Source organism: Macrobrachium nipponense, chromosome 31 (assembly GCF_015104395.2).
Source record: "Macrobrachium nipponense isolate FS-2020 chromosome 31, ASM1510439v2, whole genome shotgun sequence".
Classification (NCBI taxonomy): Eukaryota; Metazoa; Arthropoda; class Malacostraca; order Decapoda; family Palaemonidae; genus Macrobrachium; species Macrobrachium nipponense.
Genome location: NC_061093.1, coordinates 11,881,082 through 11,899,384, shown reverse-complemented (window position 1 = coordinate 11,899,384; position 18,303 = coordinate 11,881,082). Strand labels below are relative to the sequence as shown.

General features: G+C 44.9%; 1 protein-coding gene across 1 annotated transcript in view; it reads right to left on the bottom strand.

Annotated features, from left to right (window-relative positions):
• Positions 1 to 18,303, bottom strand: part of LOC135206633 (DNA damage-regulated autophagy modulator protein 2-like) — a gene marked incomplete at its 5' end in the record, with an annotated part of 141,962 nt that overhangs the window by 25,990 nt on the left and 97,669 nt on the right. Inside the window, 1 exon segment of the mRNA XM_064237974.1 lies at positions 14,435 to 14,586. Within this exon segment, the coding sequence (XP_064094044.1) occupies positions 14,435 to 14,586 (152 nt within the window).

Here is an 18,303-nt window from a genome sequence, read left to right as displayed (position 1 = left end):
TCTGCTTCTTTTTATCGAGATAAAATTTAAGAGCCCTAACCGGGCAAAGAGACCTTTCTATCTCTCTACCTACCAGGTTAGATAGGCCTTTTACTTCAAAGCTCCTGGGCCAAGGCTTTGAAGGGTTCTCATTTTTCGCAAGAAACAATGTCTGGAACGAACAGATAGCCGCATCTCCTTTAAAACCAACTTTAGAGTCCAGAGCGTGCAATTCGCTCATCCTTTTGGCTGTCGCGAGGGACAATAGGAATAAACACTTCCTAGTAATGTCCCGAAAGGAGGCAAGATGTGGAGGTTCGAATTTGTCCGAGGAGAGGAATTTCAGGACCACATCCAGATTCCAGCTAGGTGTTCTCGGAGTTCTCGATTTCGAAGTCTCGAAAGACCGAATCAAATCGTGGAGATCCTTATTATCTGCAATCTTCAGCCCTCGATTCCGGAATTCTGCTGACAGCATACTCTTGTATCCCTTGATGGTTGACACAGAAAGTTGCGATTCCTCTCTAAGAAAAAGGAGGAAATCGGCAATGGTGGTTACAGAGGTATTGGAGGAGGACAGCTTCTTCGTCTTGCACCATCTCCTAAAGACTTCCCACTTCGATTGAAAAAGTCGCCTAGTTGAGGACCTGCGGGCTCTAGCGATAGCGCTTGCAGCCTTGCGAGAAAACCCCCTCGCTCTGACGAGTCTTTCGATAGTCAAAAGGCAGTCAGAGCGAGACCGGGGAGGTTGTGATGAAACCTCTCAAAGTGGGGTTGTCTGAGCAGATCTGTTCTGCTTGGAAGAGATCTGGGGAAGTCCTTCATCCACTCCAATACCTCCGTGAACCATTCTTGGGCTGGCCAAAATGGGGCTATGAGGGTCAACCTTGTCCCCTTTGAAGCCACAAACTTCCTGAGCACTTCCCCCAGAATCTTGAAAGGGGGAGAGGCGTAGGCATCCAGGCCCAACCAATCTAGGAGAAAAGTGTCGATTGCAAAGGCTCTTCGATCTTCTACTAACGAGCAAAATATCTCTATCCTCTTGGAGAGGAACGTAGCGAATAGGTCTATGTGAGGTCTCCCCCACAGGGACCACAGACTTTGACACACTTGTGCGTGGAGAGTCCACTCTGTGGGAAGGACCTGATTTCTCCTGCTTAGTCTGTCTGCTCTCACGTTTTGCTCCCCTTGCACAAATCTGGTGAGGAGAGTTATACCTCTTTCCTCTGTCCAGATTAACAGATCTCTTGTTAGCGGGTAGAGGGAGAACGAATGAGTCCCTCCTTGTTTGCGGATGTAAGCCAGAGCTGTGGTGTTGTCCGAGTTTATCTGAACCACCCCGCCTCTGACTACCGCCTCGAAGAACCTTAAGGCCAGGTGTATGGCTACTAGTTCCTTGCAATTGATATGCCAAGACACCTGTTCCTTTGTCCAGGTGCCCAACACCTCCCTTGCTTCTAGCATTGCTCCCCATCCCGACTCCAAAGCGTCGGAAAATAACACTTGGTTGGGGTTCCGCAGGGGAAGGGACAAGCCTTCGTTCTTTTTGAGAGGGATGAACCACCACTTCAAGTGATTCTTCACCTCCTAGGGAATCGGAAAAGAGTCTGAAAGTTGCCCCGTCTTCCAATTCCATACCTTTTTCAGGAAGAACTGTAGAGGGCGAATGTGAAGCCTCCCTAGAGTAAAGAACTTCTCTAGCGAGGACAGTCCCCAACAGGCTCAACCATTCCCTCACTGAACTGTGTTCTTTCTCTAAGAAGTTCGAGATCTTTGACAAGCCTCGAGTGACTCTCTCTTGCGAAGGAAACACCCGAAAACCCCGAGAATCCATCTGAATCCCCAGATAAACCAGGTTCTGGCTGGGGATCAGTTGTGACTTCTCGAGGTTTACGAGTAATCCCAGAGACTGTATCAGATTTTGTGTTATCATAAGGTCCTCCAAACACTGGCTCTCTGACTTGGCCCTGATTAGCCAGTCGTCTAAGTAGAGGGAGATGTTTATTCCCTCTAGATGAAGCCATTTCGCTACATTCGCCATCAGGTTGGTGAAGACCTGAGGAGCTGTAGACAGGCCGAAACACAGAGCCCTGAATTGAAAAATCTTGCCCCCTATCATGAACCGTAGATATTTCTTCGACGAGTGGTGAATGGGGACGTGGAAATACTCGTCTTGTAAGTCCAGAGAGACCATCCAATCTCCTGGACGTAGGGCTGACATCATCGAGGAGGACGTTTCCATTCGGAACTTCTTCTTTTCTACAAATCGGTTCAACGCGCTTACGTCCAGCACCGGTCTCCACCCCCCCTGAAGCCTTTGGCACTAAGAAAAGGGGATTGTAAAATCCTGGGGAGTGTGGATCCTGCACCAGTTCGATGGCCTCCTTTTCCCACAATTGCTCCACCATTTGAAGGAGCATATCTTTCATTATAGGGTCTCTGTATCTTGCGGACAGTTCCCGAGGAGTAGAGGTTAGGGGAGGACTGTCTTTGAAGGGGATGATGTATCCCTTCCTTAAAACCGACACCGACCAGGAGTCGGCTCATCTCAGCGCCCAGGCTCCTGCGTAGTTCAGGAGTCTGGCGCCTACTGGTGTTCGGAGGATCTGAGTCATTTTCCCTTCTTGAAGGGCCGGAAGGGAGACCTTCCTCTTTTATCTAAGCTCTTCTTTCTGGAGGGGGGACGAGCCGTTGCACCTCCACGAAAGGGCTGCTGAGGAGGACGAGATTCCTTCTTAAGAGTTGACACTATAGGGCGATTCTTCTTCGTTGTCTGCACAAGGAGGTCTTGTGTCGCCTTCTCAGTTAGTGAGCGTGATATATCTTTCACCAACTGAGAAGGGAACAGATGATCGGACAAGGGCGTTGCGAACAATAATGCGGTTCTCTGACTCGGAGAAACAGTCTTAGACAAGAGGGATCCATACACTGATCTCTTCTTTAGCAAACCTGCTCCAAAAACGGGAGGAAACCTCCCCCGAGCCGTCTTGAACTGCCTTGTCCATACATGCCAGGACGCTATGTAGAACTTCTGGGTTGTTGAGAAATTCCGTGTCCTGAGACTTTTTAGCAAGTACTCCGAGAGACCAGTCTAGGAAATTGAACACCTCTAAGACGATGAAGAGTCCTTTAAGAAGGTGGTTCAACTCCGAAACGCTCCATGTCGATCTGGCCGACCCTAATGAGTGTCGTCTGGAAGCATCAACCAGATTCGAGAAGTCTGCGTCTGCTGATGCAGGGAGAGAAAGACCCATGGCTTCTCCTGTCCCGTACCAAATGCCTCTCCTTCCAAGGAGTTTGGAAGGAGGCATGCAGAACACTATTTTGCCCAACTCTTTCTTTTTGCCCATCCATGAATCTAGAGACTGGAGGGCCTTCTTCATAGAAATCGCTGGTTTCATTTTAAGAAAAGCAGAGGACTTTACGGTCGTAGTACTCGAGAAGAGCGAACGAGGAGGAGGAGGAGCGACCGGGCTAAGAGAGTCTCCATACTCTTGAAGCAATAAGGAGGCTAACGTCTTGTAGTTAGACAGTCCCTCATTTGTAGGGGACTCGTCTTCTGACACCTCTTCTAATACACGATCGGAAGAGGGGGAACGTTCCCGTTTGGAGGATGAGTCTTTCCAAGACCTCCTTTGATCCGAAGGGGAGGTGCTTCTGTCTGGGGAAGAGCCACCAAAAACTTTCTCGGATACGAGTCTAGTCGAACCTTGCCTCTTAGTTGACTTCCGACTCCTGACTCCTGCCTCCTGACTCCTGCCTCCTGACTCCTGCCTCCTGACTCCTGACTCCTGCCTCCTGGGTGACTCCTCACTCCTGGCTCCTGGGAGACTCCTGGCTCCTGGCTCCTGCCTCCTGGGTGACTCCTCACTCCTGGCTGGCGCCACACACCTGTTTGGCTCCTCCACACCTGGTTGGAGTTCGCGCGCGCCTGGTTGACTCCTTACTCCTGGCAGGAGTCACGCGTCTAGTTGACTCCCGTCTGATTGACTCTTTACTCCTGGCTGGCGCCACGCGCCTGAACGACTCCTCACTCCTAGCTGGAGCCTTGCGTTTGGTTGGCTCCTCACTCTCGTTTGGAGTCTCACTCCTGGTAGGAGCTTTGAGCCTTGAGGCAGGGACTTCCATAAGTCGAGAGGACCTCTTGATGGGAAGGGAAGTATCTTTCCTTCGAGGAGGTTCCTTTGAGAGCACTCCCACTAACAAAGATATCTGTTCTTGCATGGAGAGGAGGATTCTCTTAGTAGCCTCCTCTTTCTCCTCCTCGGGAGGAGGCGAAGGAGGAGTAGAGGTGTCTAGTGGCTCCACGCTAACTACGGGTGACAATAGGGCTCTCTTTGCCCTCTTAACATCCGAAGGAGGCTCCTCTGGGAAGCGTTCCGGGCTCGAGTCAAGAGCCGGTGCTTTCCAACTCCTCTTCAATGGTCGCGAGCGATCAGAATCCCTCCAACCGCGTCTAGGAGACGAAGATTCAGACGATGAGAAACACTCACGCAGGACGCTTTAACAATAGCGATCCCTGGCAGTCTGGGGTGTCACAGAACCTGCCGAAGGGACACCTGATCGGTGGGGAATCTCCACAACCTCCTTACGGTTTTTGACATTCCTTCTCCTCTGGGCTTGGGAGCTTGGAAGAGGTCTAGACCTGGGAGCGTTGTGGAGCCGACCAGACGCCCCCTCCACTACACTGGGGACACTCATATCACTGTCCACTGTATAATCACTAGCCTTACCTTGCAAAGCAGCCATTTTGTTTTCCATGATTTTGAAAGCGGCTTTTAGATCTGCAAGTTACTTTGCTGAATCTGCAGGATCTGCAATAGGTGAAGAGGATGAAAAGGAAGAAGTGGCAATTCTTACAAGAGGGGAAGAAGTTCCCAAACTAGGAACTAGCTCATTAGATCTAGAACCACTCATACTTCTAGAGGAAGCTTTCCTCACTCTTTCTCTTTCTAACTTCTTCAAATAAGTAGTTAGATTCTTCCACTCTTTCTCACTCAAATTCTCGCATTCCTTACATGTGTTAGTAAAAGAACATTCATACTCTCTGCAACCTTTACATACGGTGTGAGGATCGACCGAAGCTTTCGGCAACCTCACCTTACAGCCTACATTCACACAATATCTCATCACCATTCCGGCGTCAGACATTCTGAGAAAATTCCAAAGCAAGTCCACAAAAACAGTCCACAAAAGCGTATGCCAATCCAACAATCCAGATACGTCACCAAAAGTCAGTCAAGAAGATCAATTGTCAATGAAAAAAGAAAATCCAGTCAAGAGGAACCAACAACAATGTTGCCGTTCCGGCCGACAGAGGAAATCTGATTAGAAAACGGGAATGGTTCCTAGTCCTGCCACCCAGGGCAGTGCGGTAGATCACCTGACCTACCTGTAGCATGTGCCGCGAAATTTGAATTTCTGTCGGGGACAACGGAGTCTATAGCTAAGTATATATCTGGCAGGGAAGTTGAATGTATAAAATCTTCATTTTATTATAAAAATATCATTTTCATAAAAGTAACTTGCCAAGTAATTACTTAGCTGAATCACACATTGCTGGGGGGTAGGATGAATGGACTGAACACTTTGAGAGAGAGAGAGAGAGAGAGAGAGAGAGAGAGAGAGAGAGAGAGAGAGAGAGAGAGAGAGAGCTTTTTTTACAGGCGGCCCTCGGTTAACGGCAGGGGTTCCGTTCCTGGCCACCGATGCCAAGCGATTTTCGACGCAGAGCGATTTTTTTTAAAGCTACGGCCGCGCACACCTTTCGAAACTCTAGCCCAGTCAAAGGCGCCGTAATCCCACAACGGCGCAATAAGTAAAATTATATTTATGCAGTATAGTACTATAGAATTTACTGTACAGTACATGTGGGTGTCTAGAGTATGTAAAGATATAATAAAGTTTATACAGTGTACAGGTAGCTGTAGGTTCAGGTTACGATTACGATAGTCCGATTTTATGAGATCAAATTACAATGGCATCTTCTAGTTACATAAGTTCAATAACAGCAAAAGAGAATGATGAAAGTATGGTTTTAACGTTATACTCGTTGCCGTGGAACGTGTACAGCCATGAACAACCAAACGAAGAAACGACTTTTTTTTCTAAGTACAACCGAACTGGATAACATCTGTTTGGCTTGTATTTCAATCATCGTACTACAGCACAACATTACCGTATTTGTTATAAATGGCGTTATGTATAGAATAGAACTGAGATATCTTAATGTAATAACTTTATTTGCTATAGATCAGAGATCAATATAGATTAAAGATCAATCGGGAAATATACTGTTAAATTTAAACCTAGTTATAACTGAAGCTGAGAAAAAAACAAAAAACTGTTCAAGCTGCTAATGACTATTATCGTACATCGGCAACAAGGATAAAACTGCAGTAAAACCGGTCTGCCATCAAACACAACTGTATATAAAATTGGATTTAAAATCTTTTATAAAAAACAAAAATATGTGCATGAAAGAACACATTTTACTGTTGGTTTCACGCCGATATACGATATATAACGTAAAGTTCGTATTACGATGATATAAAGGATTATTGCGAATGGAATCACGTCATTTTTTACGCAATAAACATGCCGCCAACGTAATGTTAACGAAAAAAAAAAATAGTAGTTCACATTCACAACGAGACATATTCAATAAATATTTCCACCTAAAAACACGCTGTATAAGGAAAAATAACTTTGTTTCATATAAGTCAAGTATATCGAATTAGTTCCGTTTAAGCTAACTAGAAGCAAGAGCATTCGCTCAGAATTGCGTTATGGTGAAACAAATGCGTATTCATCAGCTGATTTCAAACCACAACATTGGCCGCTCCGCGGAATACTGGCTTAAATTTGCTGTAGTATTTTAAAATACAATAATATGAGAAAACATACAATATTCTTGGATACAGTGAAATAATGTAACTTTTTAAGGATTTTTGGGATTTAATGGAAAAGATTGCATAATTAATAAAATAATCACAATGCAGTTTTCGGTAACTGGCGGACAAGAACGAACATGAAAAAACATCCGCTGACAAGTGGAGCGCAGTTACAAAGGCTGCCTTAATTTGTATCTTATTCTGTACAAAAAATGAATTTCATTATTAAAATGAAGTTTTATTGTATACTTACCGAACAACTTATAGAGCCGTGATTTCCACGAGCGGCAGGATACTAAATTCAAATTTAGCGCGTGCGGCGTCGCCAAACAACTGGTGGTGATGACGTCATCTCCCTCCACTCGCGGGAGAACCAGGTACAACTGCCCAGGCAGGTGAATCCAATTCTTTCTGCCCGTCCGTCCACCTAAGGGGAGGAGGGTGGGTATAATCATAATTGTTCGGTAAGTATACAATAAAACTTCATTTTAATAATGAAAATTTCATTTTTATTGTAGTGTTTCCTTACCGAACAATTATAGAGCTGATTACACTTTATGGGAAGGTGGGATTCAGTGGACCACTAGTATTTTTAAATGGTTACATTTATTGCAATACCAGTAAACACTCAAGGTGTCTGTTGTACCTTACCTTGTAAGAGAGCTACAGCAGACTGTTACTGCCTCTGGTCGGTGCTCGTCTTACTATTGTAGAGGAATTGGAATTTGACCAAAGTTAGCCTCTACAGGAGTGGAATCCTTCCGTAGTTCAAGCGAGTCAAGGCTGACTGACGGAGGACAGTAACAACAAAGATTGCCCTTGCCCTGGCTAAGACCAGAAATTCAATCATACAAAAACATTTGTCACCAACACCAGATTTAAAAACATATATACCCAACCATTGTAAAATCTGACCTAACAGACTGGTGAGTATCCCAGGTACTCAGTACCCCCAGCTTCCCTTGAACTCGACAACCTATTCAAGGTGAAAAGTTAGCATAGAGGTGACGACCCCTGTGCCGTTTCTTTCCCAACACCATGCCAGAAACCGCCACCGGACCTAACGTTTTACAATTCTCGAAAACCGTTTCTATCTCTTTGAGATAATGACTCGCAAAAAACCGAATTCGATCTCCAGAACGTGCTCTGAAGAATCGAAGCTAAAGATAAATTCTTTCTGAATGCTAAAGAAGTTGCCACTGCTCTACCTCGTGAGCTTTAACTCTCAGAACGGAAAGATTGTCGTTCTCGGGACTGCGAGTGAGCTTCCCTGATAAGCTCTCTAATAAAGAACGATATAGCATTCTTAGAAAGAGGACGAGAGGGATTTTGAACCGAGGTCCAGAGCTTAGAAGATTGTCCTCTAATACCCTTAGTGGCAAACAGATACTGCTTAATAGCCCTGACTGGACATAAGAGCCTTTCTTCCTCCTCATGTCCAACCAAATCAGATAAGTTCCTTACCACAAAACTCCTCGGCCAAGGATTAGAAGGATTCTCATTTTTGGCTAGAAAGGTCAAAGATACCGAAAATACAGCATTGCCTTGAGAGAAACCGACTCTTTTGTCTATAGCGTGCAATTCGCTGACACGCTTAGCAGAAGCTAGTGCAATAAGAAAGAGGTGCCTTCTTAGTCAAGTTCCTGATGTGGAAGCCGACTTCAAAGGCTCAAAACGGTGGCCCCATGAGGAAACTTAAGCACCACATCTAAGTTCCAAGCCACTGTATCTTGCGGGAGCTTAGTGGTTTCGAAAGACCTAATGAGGTCCGACAGATCTGAATTGGAGGAAATATCCAAACTCGATGTCGAAAAACCGAAGAAGAGCATGGCTCTATATCCTCTGATCGTCGAAGGAGCCAGTTTCTTAGAGTTCCTAAGAAATAGCAGAAAATCTGCTATTTCTGTTAAAGAGGTCGCAGAAGTAGAGACTTTAGCACTTCTACACCACTCTCTGAAGATTCTCCACTTCCCTTGATAGAGTTTGTTAGAAGACTCTCTCCTACAACGAGCGATAGCTTCTGCAGCTCTTCTTGAAAATCCTTTCGCTCTGACAAGATTCCGGACAGTCTGAAACCCTGTCAGAGCTAGAGCGGACAAGTTTTGGTGGAACCTCTTGAAGTGAGGTTGTTTGAGAAGCCACTTCTCTGGAGGAAGAAGTCTGGGGAAGTCTACTAACAACTGGAGAAGGTCCGGGAACCACTCCTTCTGGGCCAAAAGGGAGCGATTAACGTTAGCGTTACATTGCTGTAGTGCGACATGAACTTGTTCAGCACCTCTCTATTAGACCGAACGGAGGGAATGCATAAGCTTCCAGACCCGACCAATCCAACAGCATTGCGTCCACCGACCAAGCTAGAGGATCTGGGACTGGAGAACAAAAGAGAGGAAGACGGTTGTTCCTTGATGTCGCGAACAGGTCTATTGACGGTCGTCCCCAAAGGCGCCAAAGTTTCTGACAAATCTTTATTGTTGTCCAAAGTCCACTCCAGAGGTAACACTTGCTGTTGACGACTTAACTCGTCCGCCAGGACGTTTTCATATCTTTGCCCCGGAACAAATCTCGGGACTAGCTGAACCTTCGCTTCGTTTGACCACAGGAGGAGATCCTTGGCTACTTCGTACAGAGAGAAAGACTGAGTCCCCCCTGTTTCCGCACGTACGAGAGAGCCGTGGAGTTGTCGGAATGCACTGCCACTACTCGACCTTCTACTAAGCTCCGAAACTGTCTGAGCCCAAGAAAATTGCTAACAGTTCCTTTACATTTATGTGGAACTTCTTCTCCTTCTCCGACCAAGCTCCTGAAGTCCGTTGATTTCCCAGTAGGGCTCCCCAACCTGTGTCCGATGCGTCGGAAAAAAGAACTGTAGGTTCGGGAGGATGGGTCGTAACTCTAACCCTTCTTCCAACCTTGCTCGAGAGAGCCACCACCTTAGGTCCTCTTTTATTTGATCTGTGACAGGAAAGGTAATCGAGTCGGTGGTTGTCTTCCTGCACCAAGAGGCTCTCAGGAAAAACTGCAGAGGTCTCATGTGCAGTCTTCCCAACGTCACAAATTTCTCCACTGACGTCAATTTGCCCAGGAGCCTCATCCACTGATTGGCAGAACTTACCTTTTTGTCCAAGAACTCCTGAACTGTCTCCAGACAGCCTTGAACCCTCTTCGGGGACAGAAAAGCCCGAAAACTTGAGCATTCAGAATCATCCCCAAATAAAGGATGCTCTGAGATGGAACCAACTGGGACTTCTGTTTGTTGACTAGAATTCCTAACTTTCTGGCAAGATCCAGAGTTGTTCCAAGGTCCTTCATGCACCGACTCTCTGATTCCGACCGGAGAAGCCAATCGTCCAGATAGAGGGAGATTCTTACTCCTAATATGTGTAGCCAGCTTCCTATCGGGGATAGAACCCTGGTGAAAACTTGAGGAGCGGTCGCTAGTCCGAAGCAAAGCGCCCGAAACTGAAACACCTTGCCTTCGAACATGAACCTCAGGTACTTCCGAGATTCGCGATGTATCGGAATGTGAAAATAAGCGTCTTGCATGTCCAGAGAGACCATCCAATCCCCCTGTCTGATGGACTCCAGAAACCGACCGAGTGGTCTCCATATGAAATTTTGTTTTCTGGACATGCAAGTTCAGGGCGCTCACATCCAAAACTGGCCACTCCAGCCCCCTGATGACTTGGGAACTACAAAAAGGCGATTGTAAAAGCCTGGAGGAAAATCCCCTTCTATCTGTTCTATCGCTTCTTTGAGAACAAGCGCTTCCACTTCTGCGGCTAGCGCCAGAAATTTGTCTGAGCCCGGAGAGTATGCCTGGAATGAATGGCACAGGTGAGAGCGAGGGAGGTGAAACGAGAGGAATACGATAGCCGAACTTGAGTACTTGCACTACCCAGGCTTCTGCTCCTCTGTTTTCCCATTCCTCCCAAAACAGAGCCAGCCTGGCTCCCACTGGTGCATGAAGAACCGAGCTTTCATTTGGAAGGTTTGTTAACCTTGGCCGAGGCCTTAGACTGAGGTCGCAAATTCGATTTCGGCCGAAAGAAGCGCTTGGGTTTCTCCCTCGAAAAGGCGCTTGGGCCAGAGGAGAAACCGAAGGAACAGTCTCCACAGGAGCTTTAGGTCTCTTAGTAGACTGTGCCAGTAAATCCGAAGTAGATTTCTTATCTAGCGCAGACGAAATTGACAACACTACATCGTCTGGAAAGAGGTTATCTTTCACAAAAGGAGCAAACAAGAGAGCCGACTTCTGTTGGACGTAACCCTTTTAGAAGCAAAGGAGCACCAAAGTTGCCTTTTCTTAAGGGTAACCAAAGGCGATGAGCGAAGCTAACTCATCATCCATCCCTAATGGATTTTGTCCGCACAGGACAGAACACCAATCCAATCCTCCGCTAACTCCTGAGAAAGAGAAGGACAGTCTTCGATCTTGGCCGCTAAAGCGCCAATAGTCCAATCAAGGAAGCTAAAAGACTTCCAAAAGTTTAAATTGATTCTTTACAACGTGGTCCAACTCAGGCGCTGTAAAGAAAACTTTCGCTGCGGCGAAAGCAGATCTTCTAGAGGAGTCGATTAAACTGGAGAAGTCTCCCTGGGAGGAGGCAGAAACTCCCAGAGAAGGAGCTTCCCCAGTTACATAAAACCTATACCTCTTACGAAGCAACTTAGAGGGAGGGTAAGCAAAAAAGAGCCTTCCCTAAGTCTCTTTTCATAGACATCCATTTCTCCGTCTCTTTCAGCGAATGTCTAACCGCTTTAGATAGAACAAGTTTTGGGAGGAGAGGGTCTGAAGTTTTCCTCCTCATCAAAAAAGTCGAAGTTGGGGAGCGCGGAGCCGCTTTCTCAAAATAATCTGGATAAGATACCAGAAGAAATCTAAGGAGACGTGAATAACACGAGAGGTGATGTGAATCCTCCTCCTCTACTTCTTCTTCATTCTCCGATACCGCCGAAGAAGTAGACGGAACTATAACCGGATCTGAAGGTTTCGAACCACCCTTGGACTCATTCATCCAGTTGGGTTAACATCTCTAACTGCTTGCGCAAAGGCGCCAGAGACGAATCAAAAACAGTTAACGTAGGCTTGGAAGAGCCTAAATGTTCAGCAGGAGGCGGAAAAACTACTTGCGCCTCGCTCGGAGCCGCCGAAATTCGAGGCGAAACAGGCGCATCAGGCGTAACAGACGAAAAAGCGCCTAAAGAAACACTCTTAGAACTGCTAGCTACAGCGCTAAAAACACAATGTCTACTAGTAGATGGAGCCGAAAAAGGCACAGATTGAGGCGACGAACAAAGCCGCTAACGGCCGAGGCGCAACCCTACTCTCAGGCTCCTTATACCGCTTGACTGGAGGAGGCGAAGAATCGGCGCCTGAACGCCTCTTTAAGGGACGCGAAACGGGCGAATCTTCTCGCCAAGAGCGCCGCGCGACCGGAGACGAATCGCTTGAATCATTCGAAAGGCGTCTGACCGCAACACCTTTCCAACGCTTAACCGAGCCCTGTTGAGGCGCAACAGGCTCAACAAGAGAGGCGCCTGTCTGTGGGCAAATCCGATCGACTCCCTTGGACTTCCGGTATGTCTTCTCCCCGGTGCGGGGGAGCTGGACAGTGACCTTTGTCTAGGAGACGTGTCAGGACAGACAGACGCACCCTCAAACTACACTCTTACCTGAAGCCGCTTCTCCAAAAACGTCTTAACTGAATTACCAAGTTGCAAAACCGTATTCGCTAGTACCCGAAAATTTCTGATCTAACCTCGATTCCAGACTGGCAATGGTGTCGGAAGAAACTACACGGGAAGCCGGAGAAGCGGGATTAGTAGGAGGAATAGGAGGTGTAGTTAAAGGAGACATAACAATTTGAGGAGAAACAGAAGGAACAGAAGCATCGCAAGACGAGGCGGAGCTAAGTCTACTTTCCCTAAGCGCTGCTTTTCTAATTCTGTCTTTAGCTAATTTCTCCGAGTATGAACTAAAAAACTTCCATTGAGAATCAGTCCAATCACTACACTCGTTACATGTTCGATCTGCTGAACAAACCTGTCCCCTACACTTAACACATTTAGTGTGAGAATCATATTCTAACTTGGATAATCTAGTTTTACATCCTGAGATGCAAAACCTAACTCCCGACGGACTAGAATCCGACATGGCAACGCCTAAATAAAAAGCAAAATAACAACAACGCCAAAAAAGAGTACTTCACCAATTCCGAAGATCAATTCCACAAGAAAAAAAGGCGAAGCAAGTCATTCCAACCGCACGACCACCGATGTTCACCGGACGCCGGCAGGAAAAGAATTGGCTTCACCTGGGCAGTTGTACCTGGTTCTCCCGCGAGTGGAGGGAGATGACGTCATCACCACCAGTGTTGGCGACGCCGACGCGCTAAATTTGAATTTAGTATCCTGCCGCTCGTGGAAATCACGGCTCTATAATTGTTCGGTAAGACACTACAATAAAAATGAAAATACCTTTACGTAATATATTTTCATACACATTTTAAACATAAAAGCATAAACATTTAAAAAATCGACACATCGATCGCTAAATTTGGACTCTTTTTAACTCTATATTTTCGGAAGAGCGGCAGACGGCGGCATACAAGAACGAACTTGAAAAAACATCGTAGTCGATAACTTGAAGGGCAGTTTCAAAAGCTGCTTTTTTATCATATTTCTGCACAGAAATAAAAATACCCTATTCGTAATACATTTTCATACACATTTAAACATAAAAGCATAAACATTTATAAAATCGACACATCGATCGCTAATTTGCACTTTTTTTAAATCGATATTTTCGGAAGAGCGGCAGGCAGTGGCTCACAAGAAAGAACATGAAAAAACGTATTTGATAACGTGAAGGGCAGTTTCAAAAGCTGCCTTTGAATCATATTTCTGTACAGAAATAAAAATACCTTTCACGTAATACGTTTTCATACACATTTTAAACAAAAGCATGAACATTTATAAATCGACACATCTTTAGCTAAATTTGCACTTATGCATCTCGATATTTTCGGCATAGAAGAGCGTCAGAGGCATATATTTTACCCTAATACCTACGTAATAACTCTCCATAAAATTTGTTAATATAATTTGCATAACCTTTATGGTCTGAACGGCATGTCTACAAATGTATGAAATCGTTAGACAACGGCGCTAGCGGCGCTGTTAACTGAAAATTGTGCCGTAAAGATACCTTTAAAATGCCTTATTTTTGTAATGAATATTTTTGACGACCGCCGTAAAACCGATTCGCCGTTGAGTGATTGCGCCGTTAACCGCGGGCCGCCTGTATACTGTTGTATTCATATCCATTGCTGCTAATCAAGTTTTCCCTCGAGGACAAGTGATCTTTATTCTTTACAATTAACGATTCATAATATACTCATAAATTACAGCACTGGGTGTAATACACTATAGCAAAATCTCGTACTGATACGAGTGTTCGTTACAGAGTTATTGCCCAAAAATGTGTTTGCACTGTCTGAAACCCTTAGTAGTACGCATTTATTCTATTGTTAACAGAAGTATTGAATATTACTGTGCTTCACCTGTGGAGGATCCATGGATATAGTTTTGAACTCATCAACTAAAGTTAGCATGAATATGCTGAAGGATGCAGCACATATCCATTCTGAAGCTGTACTGGCAACATGGAACCCCCAACCACCATCTTTCGGGTACCATTTAGTCGGATCATCACCTGTAATATGGATAAATTTGTCAAAAGAAATCCAGTTCCCCTTTTATGTTCTCTAAACTGTACCATCTAGTATCATAAAATACTCTAAGTATACAAAATCTGCATAAGAAGGGGTCCCTATTATCTGATATCTGAAAAATCTAGGTCCTGATAATAGCCCAATATTTTATGGGCAAGAATTAAATAGGAATTAAACGCAGTGTTCAAGTTTCACTTTTCATCCCAACAACAATATAAATTTTCATAATAACATTCATTGTTTGGATACTTACCTACTATTAAAGTTAGCTATATCACTGTGCTGATTAGGGGAGTCGGCATTTCAAACAAAAAATTAAATGGCTGCCCGGATGACTGTCTAGTTTACCTGTTCTCCACCAGGTATGTTTCAAATGTTTTAGCTCTTGTCAGAATACACCTTGACAGCCCACTAAGTTGTGGGAGGCAGGGTGGGGTCTACTTTAAAAGTAGGTAAGTATCCAAATACGTAATAAATTTTATTATGAAAATTACTTATAGCTGATAGCTCACTACCTCAGCAGTCAAATCTTACAAATTTTGTGGTGGCGCCACCATCGCTAGTGTAGGTGTACAGGTCCCCCCCACTTTTGGAACCAATAGGTACAAAACTGCAGAGAGAACCAATTCATTTGGCTTGCCATGTCCATCTTCGGGGAGGAGGGAAGGGCTTTAATCATGTAATTACTTGGTAAGCATGTGTAAAATCTAATTTCATTATAAAAATGTCATTTTTACACATGTAACTTAGCAAGTAATTACCTATAGCTAATTCCACTCTTATGGAGGTGGGAATCATGGACATGACCTACATTGAAGACATTATATGTATAGTAATGACTCAATATTGGAATACTGCAAGTATTTATCAAATACTTATTGTACCTTACCTGGTAAAAGAGCGTTGCAAATGAATACTACCTCTGGTGGTCACTCTCTTAACCTGTGAAAAGCATGGCAGTTTTGGCCAATGAGCGCTCCTACTTTAGTGGGAAATAACTTCTCAGTCATGGAGGTTCACCGATGACTGGTGAAAGTTATTTATTGATGTCCTTTCCCTAGGCTTAGACCAGATAAAACTCAACAAACACACCTACACCATAAAAACAACCAGTGATACCCTACTATAAGACTGGTGAGTACTCCGGGTAACAAGTACCCCCAGGCTTCCCAAAACTTAACACCAACAACCCAGACAACAGAGGATGGTAAAGGGACAGTTAGCCCCTTATGCTTCCTCCCCCAAAACCATGCCAGCCACCACTAACAATAGGCCCAACATGGAACAATTCTCATAAACAGTTTCTATTTCTTTAAGATAATGAACAGAAAAAACTGATCTACATTTCCATAATGTAGAACTCATAATAGCTTCTAAGGACATATTATGCCTAAAGGCTAGAGAGACGTCACTACGGCTCTCGCTTCACGTGCCTTAACATTAATGGAAGGTAAAACTTCTTCCTGGAGTTGAGTGTGTGCCTCCACTGTCAAGCTCCTTAGGAAAAAGGAAATGGCATTCTTAGACATCGGACGAGATGGAGACTTCACCGAACACCATAGAATACTTGCAGGTCCTCTAATCTTGTCTGTTCCATTTAAATAATAGCCTAGAGCTCTCACTGGGCAAAAAAAACACTCCTACTCCTCTGGTCCAATGATATCCATTAGATTCTTAATGGTAAAAGAATGTGGCCAAGGTTTGTTCACATCCTCATCTTTGCCAGAAAACCCAAGGCCAAAGAACAGACTGCGTTACCTTGTGAAAACACCACTCTTTTGTCTATGGCCTGTAATTTGCTGACCCTTTTGGCTGTAGTCAGAGCTACAAGGAAAAGGGTCTTCTTAGTGAGGTCCTTAGCGAAACTGAGCGGAGGGGTTTGTAAGAGTCCCCTGACAGCCACTTCAGCACTACATCCAGATTCCAAGAGACTGCTCTAGACTTTTCTGTTTTGGAAGTATCCATGGATCTAATAAGATCACTAATGTTGTTGTTGTACCCCACATCTATACCTCTATGCTTGAACACAAGAGTTTAACATAGCTCTATACCCTTTAATGGTACTGGACAATAATTTCCTTGAGGATCTTAAAAATAGCAGAAAATCCGCTATCTGTGTGATAGTGGTTTGAGATGAAGAGACATTATGTCTTCTACAGCAGTTTCTGAAAACTGACCACTTCGACTGATAGAGCTTGGTAGTAGATGATCTGCGACATCTAGCAATGGCCTCTGCAGCTTGTCTCGAAAAGCCTTTCGCTCTAACCAGTTGCTTGACAGTCGATATCCTGTCAGAGACAGAGCGGACAATCCATGATGGAACCTGTACAGGTGAGGCTGTTTAAGTAGCAACCTCTTCTGAGGGAGAAGTCTTGGAAAGTACACAATTAGACAAAGAAAGTCCGGAAACCACTCTTTCCTCGGCCAGAATAGTTACAAGAGTCATGGAGATATTTTGATGATTCACAAATTTGTTAATCACCTCCCAAATCATTGCAAACAGAGGGAAAGCGTACAGGTCTAGCTCCATCCAATCTTGAAGCATAGCGTCTGTCGCCCATGTACAAGGGTCCAGAACTGGCAAACAGAAGATTGGCATACGATGGTTCTTTGCTGTCGCAAATATACCTATTGTCGGGTGTACCTAAAGTCTCCACCGATCCTAGCACACCTTGAGATCTAGTGTCCAATCTGTTGGAAGCACTAGTTCCACCTGCTAAGTTCGTCTGCTATGACGTTCATCCTGCCCTGGACAAAGCGAGTAAGAATCGTTACTCTTCGCTGTTCCGCCCACATCAGGGGCTCTCTCGTCATCTGATAGAGTGAAGGAATGCGTGCCTTCTTGCTTGCGGATGTCCGACAGCTCTGTCGTGTGGTCTGCAAATATTGCCACTAACCTTCCCGACACCTGTCGAGCAAAGTGTTGATGACCATGGAAGATTGCTGACAATTTCTTCACGTTGACGCGCAGAGCTCTTTGGTCCACCGACCAGTCCCAATATCTTTTGAGACTCCAAGATGGCTCCCCATCCTAGGTCCGATGCATCGGAATACAATCTCAGGTCTTGGTTCTTCGGTCGGAGAGACTTTCCTACCTGTAGCCTAGAACATGTCTGCCCCCTACATTTGATACACATAGAATGTGAATCGTAAGAAAATTTTGCTAATCTGGTTCTACATCCTTCCAAGCAATACCAAATGCTCGAGGTGCTAGAATCTGACATAACTGATCAATAGCCAAGTAAACAAAACCACAAAATGTGCAAGTACGTCACCAAGGAATAATGCAATAAACCCCAACAATGACAAAAAAATGACCACCAAAACCACTGATGTTAGTAGGAAGCCGGCAGCTGGCAGCAACAAATTGGTTCTCTCTGCAGTTTTGTACCTATCAGTCCCGAAAGTTGGAGGGTCCTATACACCTACACTAGCGATGGTGGCAACACCACAAAATTTGTAAGATTTGACTCCGGAGGTAATTACTTGGTAAGTTACATGTGTACAAATTCATATTATTTGTGATGAATCTTACCTACTGTTAAAGGTAGCCAATTCTCACATTAAGAAGAGGATGGTGGGTAGTGCAGCTAGACAAAACTCTGCTCAGCCAATCAATCTAAAGTTTTCTTGCATGAAACCCATTCTTACCTGATCCAGAATCCTTTCTGGATTTTACTACCACCAAAAGTTTAATT